The sequence below is a fragment of the Callorhinus ursinus genome, unplaced genomic scaffold (assembly GCF_003265705.2).
Source record: "Callorhinus ursinus isolate GAN/ISIS: 27379988/994484 unplaced genomic scaffold, GSC_fseal_2.0 scaffold99, whole genome shotgun sequence".
Lineage (NCBI taxonomy): Eukaryota > Metazoa > Chordata > Mammalia > Carnivora > Otariidae > Callorhinus > Callorhinus ursinus.
In genome coordinates, this window is record NW_027397161.1 from 478,608 (window position 1) to 500,665 (window position 22,058).

Here is a 22,058-nt window from a genome sequence, read left to right on the forward strand (position 1 = left end):
GTGCCCCAACCCCATGTTGTTCAAGGATCAACTGTATATTTATAATCCATAAATATAAAACAGATGGCGTGTCTCACAGCAAATGGCTTCTTAGACACAGGAAATCTGGTATCAGACAGCGTTCCCTCCTCTCTTATGCCCACACTCTAACACGTTACCCTGCTTAGAGCGCTGTTTGTCATACCTGCGGAAATCCAGGAGGGACCTCGCGGAAGAAGGCACTCCCTGGTCATACCAGCTCAGGAAATGGAACTGGGTCACCGTGCGCGTCTCGTTGGTTTGAAGGTTCTTCAGATAGAAGCTCCTCACGAGGAAATCCTCACACCAGATGTGCTCGGAGACTAGGTTTACCTGGACAGGAGGACAGGGGGCATTGGGACGTAAAGCATTGTCTGAGCAGGGAGCCACTCTGAGCAGCGAAGGGCGGATACTACGAGGACCCCGTGCGGGTCAACAGCGGGATTAATGGCTCCTCCCACCTTCTCAGTTTTAATGGGGTTTATGCAAAAGATAACTGTGGGTTTTTAATGTCACCTAGGTGCATTAGTCAGATTATTAGAAAATTGTGTTACAACCCAAAATGATTCCAGCTTTCATCTTTTATATTTCTAAGCTATCTAAACCTTCAAGAAAAACTATAGTTTGGAACAAGAACACCTGTGGGTTCCACTGTAACTTAGGTTTCACTGCAGGTGGTTATCAACTAGAGGTGGAGAGGAGACCAAAGGAGTCACGCAAATAGCGTGACTCGGTGCTTCTCGGGGCCAAGCCCCTTCTCAGCAGCTCAAAATCCACGACTTTGTGATCTAGGATTCATCTTCACGCTTCCACCATGGGACTTTGGCCTTCTGACTAATTTTTAACGCAAAACAACAGATGCATGCTGGTACGTGTTGAACTGCCCAAGTTGGCGCAGTTCATTGTTAATGTGGGTAGAGAGCCCAGCTAGAGAAAGAAGCTTGCCAGCAGGTGCCCCTCAAGGAAGGTCGAATCTACAGACCCACAGCCCTGAACGCCGCGGGAGGCCACGGTGCAGGCAGGGATCTTCTGACAACAGACCCAGGAAGGGTCTATCACTCGGAGCCTGGCTCAATGGGCCTCCCTGCGAGGTAAATGTGTTTTGGTTCCTTCTGTCTGAATTTGGAATCCTAAAACTTTAAAAATGAAGACCGCACTCTGTATGCCAGAGCCCGAGGTGCCACAGCATGGCTTTTTGGAGGGTGTGGGAGCCTACAGACTGTGGGGCCCTGGGGAAGGGGCCACCTGGGGAGGTGGGGGCACTGCTGTTCTCCGGGGCCCGGCGGGCGGGTGCCTGGGGAGTACCTCGTAGACGTGGTAGAGGTTGGAGCCTTCGTCGGGCCAGTAGTGGTAACACTGCCGGACGCCGTTCTCCGAGAGGGGTGTCAGCATGACAATGACCACGCAGCCACTCTCCCACACCATCTGCAGACAGAGGAAGGCCAGCGGCCACAGCGTGACTGGCAGATCTGTGCGACACGTGCAATGGCCACGCTCAGTGACGCGGGCCCAAGGTGCTCCCGCCCGGACCAACATCTCCTTCATCAGACCCTCTTCCTCCATAGCTGGCTTCCCATCTCTGAATATGCCCCGTAGTCTCCATGGTCCATGCAATACTAAAGACAACCACCAGTGATTCATTCCACACCTCTGAGAACCTCTTAAGACCCACATTCAGCGGTCTCGCTTCCCAACTTTGGATCTGTGAAGGGAGCTTTCTACCATGCTGCACAAACCCACAACATGGGCTCTTACGGAGAGCAACGGCTGGGGTTTCATGTACCTACATGGAATATGGCCATGCTACTCAATGAAAACAGAATTGAGTTAATAATTCATAGCAGCCACATTACGAAGCGTCTCCGAGACATAGCGAACCGATGGCCCACATCCAAATGCGGAGAGGGGGCAGACACCAAGGCCCTCCACGGGATTTCCTCTCAAACACAACTCCAACTTCGTGGCTGTGGACCTGTGTATTAACACTGCAGCATAATCACGAAAACCATGAATTCTATGGGGCACGCTGAGGCGGCACCGCAGACGTGTATTAGCATATTAAATTACAGAGTGAAGAGGAGCCTACTTTCCCCGCAGTGGGTTACGGTGACCTGACAGAAATATTTATAAGCAACTGCATTTAGATGTAAATTTCATATCTAAGAGACCTTGTATTTCTTTTAAATACAGATATAACAATCCAATTAGAATCTTGTCATTTAAAAAAAAAATCCACATAGCTCAAATATAAAATGCGTTTCCTTCAAAGTTCATGTTATTAAATAACCCCCTTTAAGTGATATTTTAAAAAGAGACATGTCCACGGTATTTTCCTCTTTGAATAATGATTTATATTCCTGCGTGATGGGAATAGTCGATGCTTTTATGGCACTGTGCTGTGTCTCATTAATACTGGAATTTCATGGAAACTGCTGGTGTTTATGAAAAAGCCCACAAATAAATATGAATTATGCCCGAACCTATGTGCCTTCATTTTCCTTAGTGCAAAGCCAACCACAAGATGAGAATTCAAAGCATGTGTCTCACGTGCAGCTTTCAGGCTTTGCAGCCTGCCCCACTAAATTGGTCCTTCCAGCACATAACAATTTAATGTGTCTTTAGAAGGTGGAGAAGCTCATTGAAGCCATTACGAAAATGAGGAGAAACAGAGATTTTATGAGTGTAATAAAAATACAATGATCTAGACCATAAACTAATCATCTCACACTCTGCTTGTGCCACCCAAATGTGACATTAGGAAGCTCCTCATTTAAAGAGGAGTCTGCCCGGCCGGGTAGCCCCGTTCATTGGTCTGTGCATGCCGCGCTTCCATTCAGGAGCCCGCCCGGCTCTCTGAAGACTTGGTTAAGATTAAATCCAAATGAAACTTAATTTAAACAAACAATCCCAAAGGCACTCTTGGGGATCATATTTCTTTTTAGGTCACCGTGTCTAAGAGCAGAGAGGGGAATTTAGTAAATCACACAAACAGGCGGCCCCCTTGGGGCCTGTGTGTCCGCTTGCTGGGCGACGGAGCTGTTCCCGCATCGCTTCCCACCTGCAGCCGCTGCGTCACCCACTGGCCTTCATGACACGCCGAGAAGAGTTAATGCGGGTTCTGGTGGGATCCGGGACGCCAGCCAAAGTTCAGGTTAGAAACAGGGACAAGTTTCTCTGTTTCCCCTTCCGTGGCTCCCCCAGCCCTCGGGCAGTACCCAGCTGCAGGAGGGGCTGCTTGTGCGGTTGGTCTTCGGGAAATCCTAATCCTTCTCTTCTGGGAAGCAGCTATATCCACCCAGAGGCCCCACTGAATCTCAGAAGCGAGGCAGTCTGCTGGATGAGTGAGCTAAATGTGTGAATGCCAGAAATGGTGATTTCTAGCACTTTTCTTTTCAGTGTCAGAGACCACGACACGCCTGGTCACCTCCTGGTTTACCGGGCACCTTTACCGAGCACCCAGCACGTCAGGAGAGTCAGAGGTAACTAGAAGTGCCCGCTGAAAGTGGGGTGGGGACCGCGCACCACAGAGCGCCACGGGGGTCTGCAGGCCTGCCCACAACTCCTCTCGTGCCCAATGGACGACTTTTCCCAAACAGGAAGCAGCTGCTTCCACTCCTGGATCCAGACAAGGCCACCAACATGGATGAAACATGAGCCTTCAGGGTTGGATCCTGAGTATAAACCAGGGCTGCGCTCGGAGGAGCTTTCTGGGGAGCTTCTCAGATGCTCCAGCACCACCCCTCAGGAGTCCCCCCTGAAGGCCCAGGACACCTCAACAGTACGGCTTCACGGCCAGGGATGGGAGCGATGGCGGCCTCTGGCGTTTATGGTCCCCGCCAACCTCTTCTTGGGCGACCGCGTGCTGCGGGAGTGAGAGGGGTCTGCTCGGTGTCCCATGTCACCACCTGCCGCCAATCCCTGGGAGCCCGCCCCAGGCTGCATCTCCCGGGGACGCGGTGGAGACGCTCACGATGCTGTCACTGCCAATGGGGACCCGTGCGTGGCCTTGGGCAGCAAGCAGGCAGGTAACGGGACATCCCGTGGCTCAGAAGGTCACTCTGGCGACAGGAAGCACACACTTGGGCTGCTGTGTGATCCAACTGAGGCAGTTTACTGACGGTTGATAAGAAAAGCCAGATTGCTCTTTGTTACATGTTGAGTTTTGTCCCCCCAGGAAGATATGCTGAAGTCCCAACTGCTGAGACCCGCAAATGTGACCTTATTTGGAAATAGGGTCTCTGCTGATGTCACTGAGTTACAGAGGGGGTCATACTGAATTAGAGCGGGCCTCATAAGAGGGAAAACCCCGGGCGAAGACAGGCCCTGGCAGGAAGCCTCAGGACTGTGTGGGGTCCCCAGATGCTGAAAGGAGGAAGCCCCTCTGGCCCCTTGATTCCAGACGTCCGGCCTCCAGAACTCTCAGAGAAGCCCCCCAGCAGTCGAAAATCCACACTTAACCTGTGACTCCCCAAAAGCTTGACTACGAGCCTACAGTCGACTAGAAGCCTTACCAGTAACACAGGCAGCCAATTAACACATGGTTTATATGTTATATGTACATTATTTGCTATATTCTTATAATAAGGTAAGCTGGAGGAAAGAAAACGTTATCAATAAGATCATAAGGAAGAGAAACTATGTTTACAGCACTGTCCTGGAAAACATCTGCGTCCGGAGGCCCCGGGCAGCTCAGACCCGCATTCGAGGCTTAGCGGTGTGCTTGCTGCCAGTGGCCTCCTCGGGGCTGAGCGTGCCCCTCCAACGGGCCTATACAAACCCAATTAAAGCAGATGGAAGGAAACCACAGTCGTCTCCTCATCCAAAGTCTTTTTCGAAAACTAGCTCTTCAGCAAGCCAAGCTCTTTCAAAGTCCCGCTAAGACCTGATCAAAGGAAAGCTGACCCATCCAAAATCGCAAAGGCCCAGGTCATATTCTCCACCAGGCGCCCGGTTCCTCCAGGCATAAAACATCTTCCTGTACTTAGATCTCTTGTGATGTGTCCCTTTCTACCTTGCATCATCCTTATCATGTGCTCACATCTTTCTCCCACTAGACTGGCATCTCCGAGAAGACCGGATGCTGGTCTGGACACCATTTCTACCCTCCACGGCAGCCAGGACCGTGACTTACTAGAGTGGTTGCTCGGCTGAAAACAACACACATGTTTAAAAGAGACCCTTTGACTATTTCTGTAAAAAGAGATAAAATGCTGTCAAAGGCATGCCTGGAAGAAGTTCTCCCAGGACCTGCTTAACGTCCAGAAAAGCTTTTTTATTTTTCCTTCTTTTAGCACATGAACTGTTTGCCTGGGTGATGGAGCTGCGGGTGCGTGAGGCAGACAGCTCTTCTCCGTGGGCGCCACACCCCCCTGCGATCCTGACCATACATGCGTTTCTGAGGTGGACTTATTTTTACAGGTTGAACAGAGATAATCCGAAGTCCGGCCATGAAGGGGCTGACTCACATTTTAAAATAATAAGGAGTCAATTAATGAGGTTTAGTAACACTTGCGTTTTTCTCCTTACAAGCTCACTGACGTCAGTCAGCTCTAATGTGGTCTGAAATAGATCCGAAAGGGGGAAACAGGTGTCTGCAACACCTTCTGCAGCCGAGACCCCACCCTAGGCCTCCCCGAACACCGTGTCCGCGCGCTGCAGCAAGCCTCCTGTGGTCACGGGCTCTGCGTCAAGCCACGGGGCACAGATGAGGAAACTTCTGCTATGTCTTCCGTGCACAACTCATAACGCGCCCACCTGACCTGCCGCTTAGCACACAAATGTGTCGGCGTGGGCCTCCCTCGGCCATGAAGTCATCCTCCTCGCTAGCCGTGTGATGTTGGGTGCCGGACACCCTGCGCCCAAACCAGTCCCACGGCCGCCATCCCACAGCCCGTAAACGGCAGCCTCGACCTCTGAAATCCCTTCCCACTGGGAGTAAAGGAGAAAGCATCTAAATAAGAAGTCCTTTCCGTGTCCCTGGAACCGGGTTTGAGTTTTCTTGGAAAGATGGCGCAGCTGGCCTAGCTGTCCAGCAGACTGGACAGCAGACTGGCTGGGTGCAAACACTGGGCCCTTAGGGTTTCCAGAGCCAGGCCACCCGCTTCCAGACCCGACTTCTTCATCCAGCCCCTGTGCAGTCACTACAGGCTATTCATCACAGGTGTTTGGACGTCTGGGAAGTTACCTGGACCCGAGGGAGTGTCGCCACTTAGAGCCATTGGCAGTCCCTCAGCCTTGCTCACCTTTCAGGTTAAATATGTGTGTCGTCTGCTTAGATGAAAGTGCCACGCTCAGGCTGCCACTTTCTTTTCAAGATGAGAACCTGATATCAACGCATCAGTCCAGCTGTGGGTCCCAGAGAATGAGGAGGGGGGTTGAGGGTGGATGAGGAGGAGAAGGTGGACAGGAAGGAGGGGAGGAGGGGGAGGGGAGGAGGGGGGGAGGGAAGGAGGGGAGGAGGGGGAGGGAGGAGGGAGGGAGGAGGGGGGGGGGGACAAGGGACCGGTAACTTAAAAGCAGAATAGCCAGGACGTTTCTGGCTGCGATCCATAATGTCAGTTGAAAAGAAACTCAGGGGGCGCCTGGGTGGCTCAGTCGTTGAGCGACTGCCTTCAGTTCAGGTCATGGTCCCAGGTCCTGGGATCGAGCCCCGCCTCGGGCTCCCTGCTCCGTGGGGAGCCTGCTTCTCCCTCTGTCCCTGCCCCTGCTCATGCTCTCTCTTGAGTGCTCTCTCTCTCTCAAATAAATAAATAAATCTTCAAAAAAAAAAGAAGAGAAAAAGACCCTCGGGATATATGTCTCTCAGCCAGGCCCGAGTCTGAAGGTTGCCAAGAGGGCATGTGTGCTCTCCGCTGCGCGCTCCCCGAGCAGAATCACGGACACCCCTGCAGATCAGGGCTTTCAAGCCCACCTTTAGGGGAGGTGGCATGATAGGTTTTCTTCTCTCTTTAAAGGTTTATGAGCTCGTGTATAGGGAGTCCAGTGAGACTAAATATCTGAAGTAAAATGTCCTGGAAAACCCAGGGCAAGTGGCTGAAGTATTTATGAACAGAAATAACAAATGAAGTTTTTCTTAAGAAATTAACTCTCCTTAATTCTTGTATTTCCTTTAATTTGACCCAACAACGTGCTTTAAAACCAACAATCCGTAAGCTAACAGGGCTCTGGAGTAGATGTCCCCCTTCCACAATTCCTTGATGCTCCAGAAACAGAAGACCCCTTCATGCACGAACCAGAGGGTGTCCTGGGGTGAAGACCAAGCACAATTCGTCACCAGCCTCACAGGGTAACAGGGCTTCGGGGACGGGCTCAGGCTCTTGGAGTCAGGTGTCTCAGGACGGCCAGAAGTCAGATTTCTGACCCGAGCCCTGGTGTGATGTGGTCTCCGAGGAACGGGGACGATGTGGCCCGGGAGGGCCCTGAAGCTTGGGGAGGCTCAGGCTGGCCCTAGGGTGCCTGCACATGACCAGGCCAGGCCGGGGCCTCTCTGGATGCTGGCTGGGCTCCTGTGGGATTGGACGGCAATGGCTCTAAGGTGTCCATCTGTGGGTGGAGCAGACTGGAGGTGGGGGCCGCCAGCTTCCCTCTCCTCTCCGCCAGATGTGGGCTTGGGCCGTGAGAGCAGGGCAGAGGTGCAGCAGACTCGGTCCTTGGCCGCGTCCGGGCCTCGGGGACCTGCTGTGTGTGCACTGCTCACTCAGGCTTTGTCAGACTCTTCCTCCAGGGTCCTCGTCTTGCCCTCACCCCGACCCCCAGGCGGAAAGTGCCGGGGAAGGACAACGTTTGCCTTCTTTGGCTCTCCCACAGAAGCTGGCTCTGAGTTTTTTCTTGACCACAGTAAGGACTGGGATCGATAAAAACACACTACTTAAACCCAGCCCATCACTTTTGGAGAAGAGAGTGCTTCGCCGGTGAAGCCTTCATAACAGAATACCTTCCGGAAGTGGAAGATGGAACTCGACGGGAGGGCTTTTTCTTGGTCAAACGTTGATAACGGCATCTGTGTTAGCACTGCCTGGGCACCGGCGGGACCCCCGCTGCCTGGGGCGGGCCCTCTGCCCTGGACTGTGGACTCCGCGCCCCGTCCCTGCTCGCTGGTCTCTGGTTCTGTCTGAAAGAGCTCATCTGTCAAGCAGGACGGGCCAGTGTGCTCTTGGCTGAGCCACCCTGTGGTGAACGGGGACGGTGACCAGTCTGCGTCCCATGGAGAACGTCCCAGTTCCTGGGGCGGAGGGGCTGCTGTGACCCACTTCTAGGGGCTTCATGTGCCTGGCTCTGCAGCTCATGTCTGTAAATAGTTCTCACGCACCCGAGCTCGGTCAACCGGGTCGCCTGAATTTCTGGTGGTGACACATCAAAGCGGCCACTGTGGAAAGCACACGGTTCTGCCAGCTTCCCCTAAAAATACAAGAGGAGGGACCCCTTGGGACCCTTGGGACCGGGTGGGGGGTGGGTCAGCGGGAGGAGCTCCACCACCGCTGTGCGAAGAGCAGGGACCCGTGGCAAGAATGGCAATGACTGGCCACGTCCCCAGGACGGCCCCTTCCTCCTGCTGCCCCAGGCCGCCCGCCCTCCCATCTCACAGAGAAGTTTCTTCTCCGCGAAAGCTGTCCTGACGCTCCTTCGAAACGGCTGGCGCAACACGGTTACGTCGTCAGGAACAACGGGTTTACCCTGGGAATGTCCACAGTCCCCGCAGAAGACTGCTTGCCTTGCGTTTCTGCGAACGGATGCGCCCAGGGGCCTCCCTAACACGGTGCCTTCTTCCTTCTCGGGGAGCGGGGGTAGTAAAAGCATCTGAGTTCTAGAGATCTGGGTTTAAAACATGCCCTGCCTCCAGCTGGCTGTGTGGATTCGGGAAGTCGTTTAGGGTACCCCAGGCATCAGCCTTCTGGTAGAACGGGGATCATGATATTCTCTCATTGTAGTAAAATATACATAAGATGTACCTTCTTGGCCATTTTTAAGTGCAGAGTTAAGTAGCATTAAGTAGACTCACGTTCCTGCGTAACCATCGCCACCATCCATCTCCAGAACGTTCCATCTTCCCAAACTGAAACTGTCCCCATTAAATACCAAGTCTGCTCCCCAGGCGCCTACCCTCTACTTACTGTCTCCCTGGATCTGACTCCCCACAGGCCACGTATGAGGGGACCCCAGGGGCTCAGTCTTGTCCTTGGTCATTAGGGGCATTGACTGAAGTTGCCACCTGAAGCGCCTGCCCAGGGTCTGGCATACAGTAAGTGCTCAGCGGGATTTCCCTCCCCTCCCGCTCCTTTCCTTGTGTTCACTTGGACTTCAATGCCCCCCTTTGCACATGTGCGTGTGCCTCTTTCTCTCAAAGTAGCCACGCGGGCCCCGTTACACAGATGCGGACGTCCTCCCAGATTAGAATATGTATTCCAGGCTCGGGGTCAAACCAGCGGACAGCTGACCTTCATCGCCTTCTCCTTTCCCTCCACCCCCAGCCCCAGCGTTCCCCTCCCCACGCGGCTCATCGACGACCAGAGCTTTTTGGTGCCTGTGGGCTGTCACAGGCTGGGGGACCAGGCGTTAGCTCCTTCCTGCAAGGTAATTTAGAAGTACTGGGGACCTCTGCATTCTGGACATGCTAGGCCCGGCTTGTGTCCCCCCTCGCTGACCTGCCCTGACCTTCACGGCCCCTCCCGCCCCCCACCCCCCTGCCCCCACCACCCAGCGGCCTCTCTCTGGATTCCCGCAGTGGCCATGTGTGTCTCAGTAGCAAAGTATTCGGTCTCAGTCAATGCTCATTTCTTAGCCACTCCAATGGGCGGAATAGTGTCTCCCAAGGGTCACGCACACCTGGAACCTGTGGACGTGACCTTCTTTGGAAATAGGGCCTCTGCAGGTGTGCTCAAGAGGAGGCTGCACTGGCCAGAATGGACCCCAAGTCTAATGACCAGTGGCTTTCTAAGAGGAGCGAAATTTGAACCCTATGGAAGGGTCACCACGAGGATGGAGCAGAAGCGGAAGTGTTGCGTCCATGAGCCAGGGGACCCCCAGCAGTGTTGGCCATGACCAGAAGCCGGAGACAGAGGCACGAGCAGGTTCTCCTGCGGAGCCCCCACGTAGAACCAGTCTTGCCCACGCCTGGGTCTCAGGCCGCCAGCCTCCAGCATTTCTGTGCTGCTTTGTAATGTTACGGCAGCCACGGAAAAGTTGTGCCCCCAGCCTTCCTCGAGACCACGGCGTCTTGCTCAAGTGCATTTGGAGGATACAGAGTTGAAGCAGTTTCTTTACGACAGACTTCTCAGCAGCTTCGACGTGTTTTCAGGTACGGTAATCACAGGAGCGCTAGCCCATTGCCTACAAAGCCTTCTTGTCCCGGGACACCTGCCACCATTTGGAGGGACACTAGTGGGTCCTGAGAAGTGTGACCAAGGCTGTGATCTTGCACTTGGTCATTTTTCTCACGTTGCTTCATTTAAAGATGGCTTCTTCCATTCCATGAACGTCAGACCTCCAGACACTCTGGAGAGCAACCTAGGGAACCCGCGCGGCCCCGTCTGTACGCGTGGCCACGTTGCTGGGGGTGGGTGGCTTGCCGTCCTAACAGGTGCTCCGTCCACCCGCGAGCCCCCGCGCTGGTTGCTCTCTCACCTCTGTCCTCCACGGGCTCTGCCTGTCAAAGTCCCCCTGCCAGGGCTTGGGGACAGTGGTGTGCCTGATGCATGGGGGAGTTCATGTGACTGTGCCACCTTCCGAAGCCCCTTCCCACTTAGCTCTGTGGCATGGCTGAGGCCTAAGGAGGATGCAGGGGAAGAAGGGGAGGCCCCTCGCTCTCCTGTTCTGCCCTCTGTGGCTTGTGCTCACACTGGCGCTCAGCGGCTGAGCCTCGGTCTGGGCGTCTGGGGCTATGCTGGACAAAGCAGACTAGCCTGGCCCTTAAAATGCATTACAGAGGATCTACAAGGAGGAGAAACTATAATTTGAGCACCATTTTTTACTTTCATAGGGAGAGAATAATAGATAAGGATTTGAACAGAATGTAATAAACATTAATTTCATTTCTTTGTACTTCATGAAATAAAATTGTAAAGTGGTTAAAAAAGTAAGGGTCTTTAAAGCATTCAATCTCTCGAAGGGAATTTTCATACTCAAGTTTTGAAAAACAAAAGATAATAAAAAACATCAAAGGACCCATATAAATTCTGAAATCAAGTAACCTTTGACGAGCAACACCTATAAACAAGTTCAAATTTACTGATTCGAATCCAAGGCATCACCCACTATTAATTTATCAAGATCTTATTTTCAGAAAAAATTTTAACTCAAGCAGACTCACCTGCCAGAAGTCAGCCACAGTGGCAGGCAGCGGTCCCTGGGTGGCGATGTAGGCGGGATTCCTAGGGTCGTGATCCATCTGCAGAGACAAGGTTATAGTAACAAAGATTATTAGCTAAGAGCAAGGAAATAACCAGGAAAGAGAACCCTGGCCAAAGAGGAGGTGAAGGCGGCATATCCCGTGCTGAATGCCAGCCACAGGGACACACGGGGTCGTACAAGTGGGAGAAGCAGGCTGGTCTTCCTTGCTGTCCCTCCTGATTCCAACAGTGCTTGGCTTTCAGCAGAGCCCCTGTGGCCCTGTGCCTGGAGCCTGGCTGATGCTGGAATGCTTCACGCCTGATATCACAGTAACAGGGACAGCACGAGCCACAGTGGAGACCCGTACCCCAGAGACCAGATGCCAAGAAATAAACAGGCTGGGCCAAGACAGGGTGGTGGGGGCACAAGGTGGGGTGCCAACATGGCGGTGTCTCCACGGATGCCAGCAGTTGTGCCACGGGCCAGCATGCGTGGCCTCCACCCCGGCCACGGGACTCCCCGCAGGCCACGTGCCAGCATGCATGGCCTCCACCCCACCCACGGGACTCCCCCCAGGCCACGTGCCAGCATGCATGGCCTCCACCCCACCCACGGGACTCCCCCGAGGCCACAGGCCACCCCCCAGGCCACCTGCCAGCATGCGTGGCCTCCACTCCAGGCCACAGGTCTCCCCCGAGGCCATGGGCCTCCCCCAGGCCACCTGCCCGCATGCATGGCCTCCACCCCAGCCACGGGACTCCCCCAAGGCCAAAGGACTCCCCCCAGGCCATCTGCCAGCATGTGTGGCCTCCACCCCAGCCACGGGACTCCCCCAAGGCCACGGGCCTCCCTCCAGGCCACTTGCCAGCATGCATGGCCTCCACCCCAGCCACGGGACTCCCCCGAGGCCACGCGCCTCCCCCCAGGTCACCTGCCAGCATGCATGGCCTCCACCCCAGACACGGGACTTCCCCGAGGCCACGGGCCTCCCCCCAGGGCATCTGCCAGCATGCGTGGCCTCCACCCCAGCCACGGGCCTCCCCCCAGGCCACCTGCCAGCATGCGTGGCCTCCATCCCAGGCCACGGGCCTCCCCCAGGCCACCAGCCAGCATGCATGGCCTCCACCCCAGCCATAAGCCTCGACCCTGGCCACCTGCCAGGGTGAGCTGCCTGCACACCCACCATAGGCCACGTGCAGGGTTCCAATCAACAAGCGCTTTGTGAGAACTGCAGATGTGGGCCTGGGAGAGGTGAAACCAGGGGGCCAGGCCCATGAGCCACCCTTCAGGATCCTGGAAGAATGAATGAACAAGTGCATCCTGCCTCCCCTAAGAGTTAGCTCCTCTCACGTGGGGCTTGTTCCTGTTACCCGGGAAGGGGCGCTGGCACCCCGGGTCATGCCAGGGGTCTGCGAGCATGATGTGCAGGCCCTCCCCAGGAGACAGGCCCAGGCTTCCAGCAGCTCGTTTCCAATTCTAGTCCTATGGCGCCAGGCAAGGGGCTGAAGACGGACAAACAGTAGAATTCGGTTATGGGTTTTCTGGCTGGTTGGTTTGTCCAAGCCTGCTGGCCTCAACAGAGGGGTCTGGCTTAAAATACCTTCATTATGACATTTAATTCAAAGACGTCTAAGCAGGAAAAAGAAGGGAGAAAGGGACCCAGACAACAAAGCCTAGAGAAGGAAATTGGGTGGAAATGCCGTGGACAACCCCTTCCCCTCACGGGACTTCCCTGTGTGCCGTGCACCCTGGACTGGACTGCAGAGACCACCCCAGGGGAACGGACAGGGCCTCGTGCTAGAGCCTCACCTTGGCGCTCACCTGTCACACGTACTCAGTCCCTGAATCTTTCCCATCTGGCGCTAGAATCTATTACTCTTTTGATACCAGGGTTTGACAAAAGATTTAAAATGTTCTGTGTTTAAAGACAGTTGTTAAGAATACATTTCCCAATGCAGTGAGAAAGGAGGTTTCAACCACACATGGTTCTATGGCAGCACATGAAGATGTCGGCTGTCCACCCCAGAGCCACCCTAATACGCAGCCCCGCGCTGGGTTTGAAGGACACCCCACGTGAGGCACGGTCTCCGGAGCACGGATTTAGTGATCCTTGCAGAGATGATGGTTGTCAGCATAAAAGGGTGCGTGACGCACTTATAATTACGTGCACCGCAGAAGAGCAGATGTAAATCATTCCCACAGAACAACAGCGGAATGCCGGCTGGGGTGGGGGGCAGGAGGAGGATGCTTTTTCTGCCTCCAATTTAGTGATTCCCAATTAAAACTGGACCTCGTTGTCAAATTCACCACAGCACACACAATATAGGTAAAATTACGTTACTCTCGCTGAAAGCCCCAATTAAAATGTTTCTGTAGAAAAGCTTAGCAGAAATAAGGAGTTTTGATTTTTCAAAATATGCATTTGTTGGAGGTGACTGCTATTTACAAAAACCCCGTCCCTTTCTAGCAAACAATTCTGAATAAAAAGTAAAACCCTACCTCCTTTTCAAATGTGGTTTTTTGACCAAAGCAATTTAGAGAGCACCAAATTTAAAAACCGTTAGTGTGTTCAAACTAGCACACTTGGTGGCTTTCAAACTGAGAAATCTATGATTAAAAGTAAAAACCTGAACAGGGCTTCAGGAGGGTAAACAAGGCAACCTACTGTGGTTGGTCTTGGTGGTCCGCTGTGGCCCGCTCCAGCCCAGGCAGGAGAGGGTGTGGACAAGGCCCACTACTCTCCCAGCCCCCTCGATGGTGGCCACGTGGCGGCCACCTGGGAGGCAGTAGATAGCATAATGACCACAGAGTGGCGAAATGTGTCATCCGTTTAACAATAATTCAAAGACAATTAGAATTATTTCATTCTGTGCACATTTTGTTGAACAGAAAATAATTCTGGGCAGAAGCACTTTGTATGTGTCTCACGGTTTTGTGCAATCTTTAACTGAAAAAGAGTAAAGCAAATATTTAACTAAATGAACAGAAGCTTTATATTTAAGATTTCCAGTGCAGGAGAAGTGTAATCAGAGGCAATCAAGTTTCTACTAACAGCACTTTTCCACCAGGAACTCTGGCCCACAGGCCCCTGGTGGACGTGGGTGTGCGTCTTCCTCTACCGCCCAGGGCGTGAGCATGGCGTGAGCACAGCGTCTGCAGCCTCCTGTGATCTGAGCTGCCACTCCCCCACCGCTCACCACTCTCCTGTTCTTTGTGGAGTGCTCTTTACTTGTTCACAAACACAGGCTCTGGGGCGGTGGAGGAAGTCAGCTCCTGGGTCTGGGCCTCGGCCAGTGTCTGAGATTGGGGTGGGCTGCGCACATGACCTCCACGTGCCTGTCAGCGCTGGGATTCCACGTGCGTATACGTGCGGACTCCTCTGTGCGTGCCTGTGGGAGTGTGTTGGCCGTAACCCTGAGGCTATCAGTCAAAGCCCGTGCGGTTCACGCCGTGCCCTCAGGTGGTCTTCTCCCTTGTATGCTGCGTAAGGCAGAAGGGCCCCACCATCAAACAGGACTTACTCCCAGTGACTGCCTAGCAAGCGAGGGCCATGGGGTGCCGGGTCCCAAGTACAACTAACACTACCATTTTGCTTTCACTAGGTCATTTTTTTTCCCCCCGAAAACTGTGTTGAATCCACTATGCACGTGGTTGGCAGGGTACGGGAAAGGTGTGTTCCTACAAATTTCTAAATGCACAGGCTCCACAAAGCAAACCTAGCCATCTGCTGTAAGCTGGGCAATGCCAATTATTAAATGGGTGTGAGTGGTTTTCAGAAACTCTAACGTGCATTAAAAACTCAGCAATAATTTCCCCAGTACTACGAGCAAAAGAGATGTTTAAACTCAAGTATTCGGCGTGTCAAGACCAGGGACCCACGTCCTGAAGCCTTGAAGAGTGCGAGGGTGGGGCCGGCAGGCTGCCTGCTGCGGTCCTGCCCGACTGCCTGGTCTTGACCATGACCTGGGGAGGGGTGCGGGGCCAGGCCTCTCACTCTGAAGTCTCAGAGAATAAACATGCACGTTTTCCTTCTCTATTCCTATCTGCCTGCCCCTGCATCTATTTTTTCCCCTAACATTTAGAGCAAATTTCACAGAATGTTTTATTCAAAACAAGCGAATATCAAGTCAGAGTTTTCAAGTCAATTTTCTAGACAGTCTTCATATGAGAATTTACTGAGAAACGGTAGCTTCCGTAATTGATATGAGAGAGGCTGACTTAGCTGAAGCTATTTTCATATTTTCTTCTTCTGAGTTAAGGTTTAAGTAAATTATAAAATATAATATACACACATAGATGCTTGCTTGTAAATATTTTCTGAGAACCCGAGAGTTGGCTCCCATATTTGGCCAATTTCTTATGATATTCAGGACATCTGACTGGTCACCCGATTTCCTGAGGAGTCCAGGTGCACCACTCACGTTAGTTAAATGCGTTCTGAATTAAAACGTTAAACAATTTCTTGTCCCTCAGTAAACAGTGGAATGAAGAGTAAGTTTAGTTTCAAGCATTGGGAATTTCGGACCCGTCCCTGGTAAAGACATGTGTGTGCTGTTTCGAGCACACCGTGTGTTAGGCGTGTTAACGACACGCCTCAGTCTGCACCCCTGGGAAGAGCTGGGCTGCACTCCTGGGTGGAGACCACAGGCTGCCCCTCACACACGCTGGGCGGGAGCACGGAATTCCCATTTACTTTCATGACCTCTGCTCTCAAAGCAAAGATTGCACATTATTTACTACCGGATGACTTCCCTGGAATTTAATGAGGACTAAGTACAAATATGACAGATGTAATTATCATAGTTTTATTCTGCACAGCCAGGGTCTTCTTGGGCTATAATTGTTAGTTTTTCATTCAAGTGCTGCTAGGAAGCTCATTATCACTGTACCTTCAGTCATTTCAGAAAGAAGAGATACCACGGTTCATTCTTACAACCCAAATGAGAAAAGGAGAATTGTGGCGTGAAATGAAGGGGAAACATAAAAGATGCCTTAAATCCCTCTCTCCCCTGGCATCGCCTCCTGACCCGAGCCCCAGCCCAGCGGGGTTGGGGTTGGGGGTGCCGTCCTGCGTTCCCCGCCGTGGAGGCGTGGCCGGATGGTGGGAGGTGCAGGAGCAGCTCAGGTGCCCCACCTCTGGGGCCCGTGGGAGCGCCAGCGTCGCTGGGTGGACTTCTGCACTGACATTTCACTTCAGCCAGAGACCACCAGCAGTGGGAAGTTGGAACCCATGAAATAAGGGGGAGTTGGGCACACCCCAACTGTGGACGCTCACTTTTAGGCTTGAAAATAACTGCTCTGCTTCTCTTCCTGGCCCTGTCCCATGGTTCATGCCCAGGACAAGGAGCCCAGCAGGAGGACATGGCTCTCCAGGCAGATCTGAGCTGCCGGCACCGTGGCCCACCGCGGGGGACACGTCCAGGCCCCTACCGCACCCCCTTCACCAGAACCCATGCTCTACCCACAGAAGGGGAGGCTGTACACCCACGAGGCTTTGGCTTGTTTCTAAATCAGAATTGACAGACAATACTAAGCCCAGCAGGGCACTTACTGACAAAGACAGAATGGCCCCAGATGAGAACCCGGAGAACACAGATGGGGCCAGTCCTTGAGGTCTACCTGTGCTGGCAGTAATGGAGCCACCCCTTAACAGTAACTGCAGGAGCCAAGGTCTGGGCTCAGGGGGTGTAGACGGAGCAGCCGACCAGCTCTTAACCCGCTTTCTCGCGGTGAGGTGGCTACACTGTCCTCCCGCTGTGCACCGTGAGGGCCAGGACACAGGCTCTGGCCCACGGCACACTGCATTCCCAAGAATAAGCTTGATATGCCAGGCGCCCCGGAAACAGAACCAGCAGCTACGAGAACATTCTAGCAGCAGCTCCTGCCGCTTGAAATCTGACAGTGAACCTTCTCAAGGGAGCCTGCTGCAGCCGGAATGCAAGGGGTCGTCAGGACGCCACTGGGTGCGTCCCGAATCCAGAGACGACCCACGGCCTCAGCAGCCACCCACAGATCACTGGCAAGCTCCCTGAGCTGGAATCCTACGCGCCCTGCTCTGCTCCATGCAAATCTGAGATTTTAGTCAGATATCCTGACGCTTCCCTGATGACCAATGTTGACGCACACAGTTCACGGGGGGAGGGGGAGGTGGGGCCACACCCAACCTCCCGCAGGAATCCCCACCGGCTCCCAAACTCTCCGCCATCAACCACACTGCTTAAAACTCTCATTCCGTGGACACTCGTTTTACTTGCTTCCCACTTAACGATCATTCTAACTTCATTCTGGAAAAGCCAGGCTGAGCATGGCTTAGTCTGACCTCTGACTCGTCACCCTCCGGCGTTCTGACTCCCCCGCCTGCCCGCTCTCCCATAGGGTTCACCGCCAGCTGTGGGCTGCAGGGGATTCTCTGGAAGCCGGAGGGCTGCGGGTCACGGGGGTCCCCCCCGGGGCTTTTGTTCTCAGGAAGCCCGGCCCCGGGAGGCACAGCCCTGCGCATGGCTCTCTGCTTGTCTTGAGGGGAAGGTCTGCCCTGGAAACAGCTCGGGGACCAGCCTGCACACACATCTGCCTCGGTGCCCTCCATCTTTTTAACAAGGGCAGGATTGGGGTCCAATTGTTTCCATTTCCCCTGAACAAATTAGGAACAAGTGGGTCTAGAAAGGAGGAACTCCACCAACCACAGATTTTCCTGAAAGTTATGGGTTCCAGTCAGTAAACCAGTGGCCGCTCTTGCTGGGCCCCTCAAGCCAGTGGACCCAGGACTGCTCCTGCCTGGTGAGGACCCAGCCCAGGCCAGCTGGTTGAGATGAGTCACCTGGTTAGGACTAATGACCTGGCTGAGACTAGTTGCCTGACTAATACTAATTACCTGGTTCACTAGTCATTTGGTTGAGACTAGTCGCCTGGTTGAAACTAACTACCTAATTGGCTAGTCACCCAGTGGAGACCAGTCGCCTGGTTGAGACGAACTATCTAGTTGGCTAGTCACCCGGTTGAGACAAAATACCTAGTTGGCTAGTCACCCAGTTGAGGTTAACCACCGGTTGAGACCAGTCACCTGGTTGAGACAAACTACCTAGTTGGCGAGCCACCCGGTTGAGGCTAACCACCCGGTCGAGACCAGCTGCCCGGGGGAGACAAACTACCTAGTTGGTGAGCCGCCCAGTCGAGACCAGCCGCCCGGTCAAGACCACGCGGGCTTGCGGCTGAGGACGGGCGGGGGCCCCGCCAGGATGTACTCACGATGGGGCTGGCATTGATGTAGTCCGAGTTGCTGTGACTGTTCTCGGATTTCAGCAGGATCCTGGAGTGATCGTCTGCAAGCAGAGGCATAAAGTTAGATCCGCACACAGGCCTGTGTCCCCAGGGGCTACACAGGGGAACAGCAGGTGCCGAATGCCCTTGGAGGGCTGCCCGCGGCCATGCTGCTGTCCCTCCTTGGGGCTCTGCGGAGGTCAGTTCATGTCACTTCCCCCTCCGTCCTCCATTCACGCTCCTTCGGCGGCAGGGCAGAGAAGCAGGGAGTGTGGGCAAATGACACTAGGTTTCCCCTGGCAGAACTGCGCTATTCTAAGGTCTTTCTTAGAGTCAAAATACCAGGGTCAGGTGTCCCTCCGCAGGATCTTCTTTGGGGTTTCCTTTCAGCTAGTGGACATATATGGCCGCATATAGCAGATACGTATCTATGTGAATATTCAGCTATCAGGCAACTATTTTTTTTTTATTTTTTTTAACTTTTTTTTAGACTTATTTATTTATTTGAGAGAGAGAATGAGAGAGAGAGAGAGCACATGACAGGGGGGAGGGTCAGAGGGAGAAGCAGACGCCCCGCTGAGCGGGGAGCCCGATGTGGGACTTGATCCCGGGACTCCAGGATCATGACCTGAGCCGAAGGCAGTTGCTTAACCGACTGAGCCACCCAGGCGCCCTCAGGCAACTCTTTTTATACACAATTTTGTGGTCTGGAAATGGTTCAGTTCTGGAGATAACAGGACTTTTTTTTAAATGGAGAGTAGAAGAAAAAGAAAATGTGGCCGAAGAAGGAAGAGGCATTGTGCAGGGGGGAGGCCTCAAACATGCACCAGGACTTGACGGATGTGGAAACCAGACGCATCTGTGGGGATTAGCGCCATGGGACTGTCAACGCTTAGTGTGCTTGATCCACGAGTTATTCTTCATTCTGGTTCTGGAATAACCACCCTCTTGTGTACAGTGACATCCCCCTGCCTGTCTTTGGGAACTTTCCAAGCTGGCCCTTGGAGGGACGTGGGGGAGGCAGTGCGGGGAGCGGGGCGGTGCCAGTTCCGACGACGGGTTACAGGCTCAGGGGACGCCCACGACAGTCCCTCCGTCCCCCCGCCTTCCCTGGGTGGGCAGCCACCTTCTCTGTCCTCTGCGAGGCGCAGCAGGGAACTGAAAGCCACCAAACATGGCAGCGTGCTCAACCCTGTTATCTTTGCTCCAGTTGATGCCTCTGGGTGCCACACACAACACCTATTTCTTTTCTTCTGAGACTCTGAAGACAAGCTGGCTGGAGCCTTGGAAGCCAGGGACGTGGGGGGCTGTAAATGTTTCACCCCGGCCCCTCATCCCAGCAGAGCATCCAATTCCAGGCTCCCAAACTTGAAAACAGCTCAGGCACTGGGGGCAGGAAAGCCTGGGGACTGTGCCATGGTTTGTGTTTCTTTCATTTCTCTAGGAGATTTTACTTAAATTTTTTTAAAGATTTTATTTATTTATTTGACAGAGAGAGACACAGCGAGAGCAGGAACACAAGCAGGGGGAGTGGGAGAGGGAGAAGCAGGCTTCCCGTGGAGCAGGGAGCCCGACGCGGGGCTCGATCCCAGGACCCTGGGATCATGACCTGAGCCGAAGGCAGACGCTTAACCATCTGAGCCACCCAGGTGCCCCTACTTAATTTTTTTTTTTTGACAACACCTCTGGGGCTTGGGAAACTTGGTGAGTCTACTGGACTGGACATCATCCCATCAGTCTTACTGAGGTATTGACGTTAGCTTTTTTCCAGTAGAGATAAGAGAGATGAGAAATATCGAGAGATGAGGAAGAGCCCATACGTTGCATGATATGCTTACATACGCATATGTCATCTGCACCCAAAGGTAGTGGAAATGCTCAGAAAGCATTTATGATGGTAGCAGCTGAGGCATCCTCCTATGGCGTGAATAATGATACAAAAATCCCATGTGCTCAATGGTGTTGAGTTCCTGAACAAATATATTCTTGAGACAGTGAAAATTGGCAGTGGCAGGGAATTGAAATAAAATATACCAGAAAAATTGGTCAACTCTGACATCCTAACACGCTACAAACGTTACTGTACAGAAGAAACTCAGGCGCCTGACTCCGTGCTGCTCCCACCTCCCTCGAAGCTGTGACCTGTACCTTGGAAACTTCTGCTCAGCCCTGCATGTAGGCACTCTAGTCACTGAAGGAATTTTGCTGACAGCTGAGACTCAGGCAAACCGCCCCTACCCGAGACCCACGTTTCCCCAAGGAGATACGGAAGTATGTACAGAAGTTGCTATGTCCAAGATTTATAGGACCATTGTGGGATTCCTATTCACACAGATCAGGCAACCAAGGACAAAGAAGTTTCACCGTCCTTCCCAGAGCCTTTTTGGCTCCTGGATGTCTATAGTCATCAGTCACCTTTGGACTCCAGCTCCCTCCCCTTCGCCTTCTTTCTCTCCCTCTTTTTTTAAAATTTAAATTCAATTAGCCAACATATAGTACGTCATTAGTTTCAGATGTAGTGTTCAATGATTTCATCAGTTGCATATAACACCCAGTGCTCATCACATCACGTGCCCTCCTTAAAGCCCATCACCCAGTTACCCCATCCCCCCCACGTCCCCTCCCGCAACCCTCAGTTTGTTTCCTATGATTAAGAGTCTCTCATGCTTTGTCTCCCTCTCTGATTTCTTCCCATTCAGTTTTCCCTCCCTTCCCCTATGGTCCTCTTTGCTATTCCTTATATTCCACATATGAGTGAAACCATTTGATAATTGTCTTTCTCTGATAGACTTATTTCGCTCAGCATAATCCCCTCCAGTTCCATCCATGTCAATGTAAATGGTAGGTATTCATCCTTTCTGGTGGCTGAGTGATATTCCATTGTGTATATGGACCACATCTTCTTTATGCATTCATCTGTTGAAGGGCATCTCGGCTCTTTCCACAGTTTGGTTATTGCAGACATTGCTGCTATGAACATTGGGGGACAGGTGCTCCTTCTTTTCACTACATCTGTATCTTTGGGGCAAATACCCAGGGGTGCAATTGCTGGGTGGTAGGGTAGCTCTATTTTTAACGTCTTGAGGAAACTCCATACTGTTTTCCAGAGTGGCTGTGCCAGCTTGCATTCCCTTCTCTCAACATAAAAGAAGCCTGCATTTGTGTGAGGCCAGTCGGTTCTTTAGGACGACAGGCTGCCATCTTGGTCTGTTGGCTTTCTGGATAAAGTTGCTTTCCTTACTCCAACACCAAGCCTATTGACTTACTAGCCTGTTGTGCAGCGAGCCGAAAGAGCTCAGACCTGGTTATACTACCCCCAAATGAAGTTCGAGAAGCCCAGTTCCACAGCAGGGTGCCTCATGAACACATCAAGCTGGAGGCTGTGATGTGTTGCTCAGAAGCAGGCGCCTTTTCTGAAGGACACACCAGGTCTACTGTTGCAGTCTACACAGAACTCT

At 53.0% G+C, this 22,058-nt stretch overlaps 1 protein-coding gene across 5 annotated transcripts in view; it reads right to left on the reverse strand.

Annotated features, from left to right (window-relative positions):
- PTPRN2 (protein tyrosine phosphatase receptor type N2) overlaps positions 1 to 22,058 on the reverse strand; it is an 822,430-nt gene that overhangs the window by 30,275 nt on the left and 770,097 nt on the right. For all 5 annotated transcript variants that reach the window (XM_025859126.2, XM_073888925.1, XM_073888924.1 and 2 more), the window contains 4 exons: positions 18,589 to 18,662; positions 11,324 to 11,401; positions 1,324 to 1,443; positions 185 to 351 (listed from right to left, as the gene is read on the reverse strand). In XM_025859126.2, the coding sequence (XP_025714911.2) occupies positions 185 to 351; positions 1,324 to 1,443; positions 11,324 to 11,401; positions 18,589 to 18,662 (439 nt within the window). The remainder of the gene's footprint in view (positions 1 to 184; positions 352 to 1,323; positions 1,444 to 11,323; positions 11,402 to 18,588; positions 18,663 to 22,058) is intronic.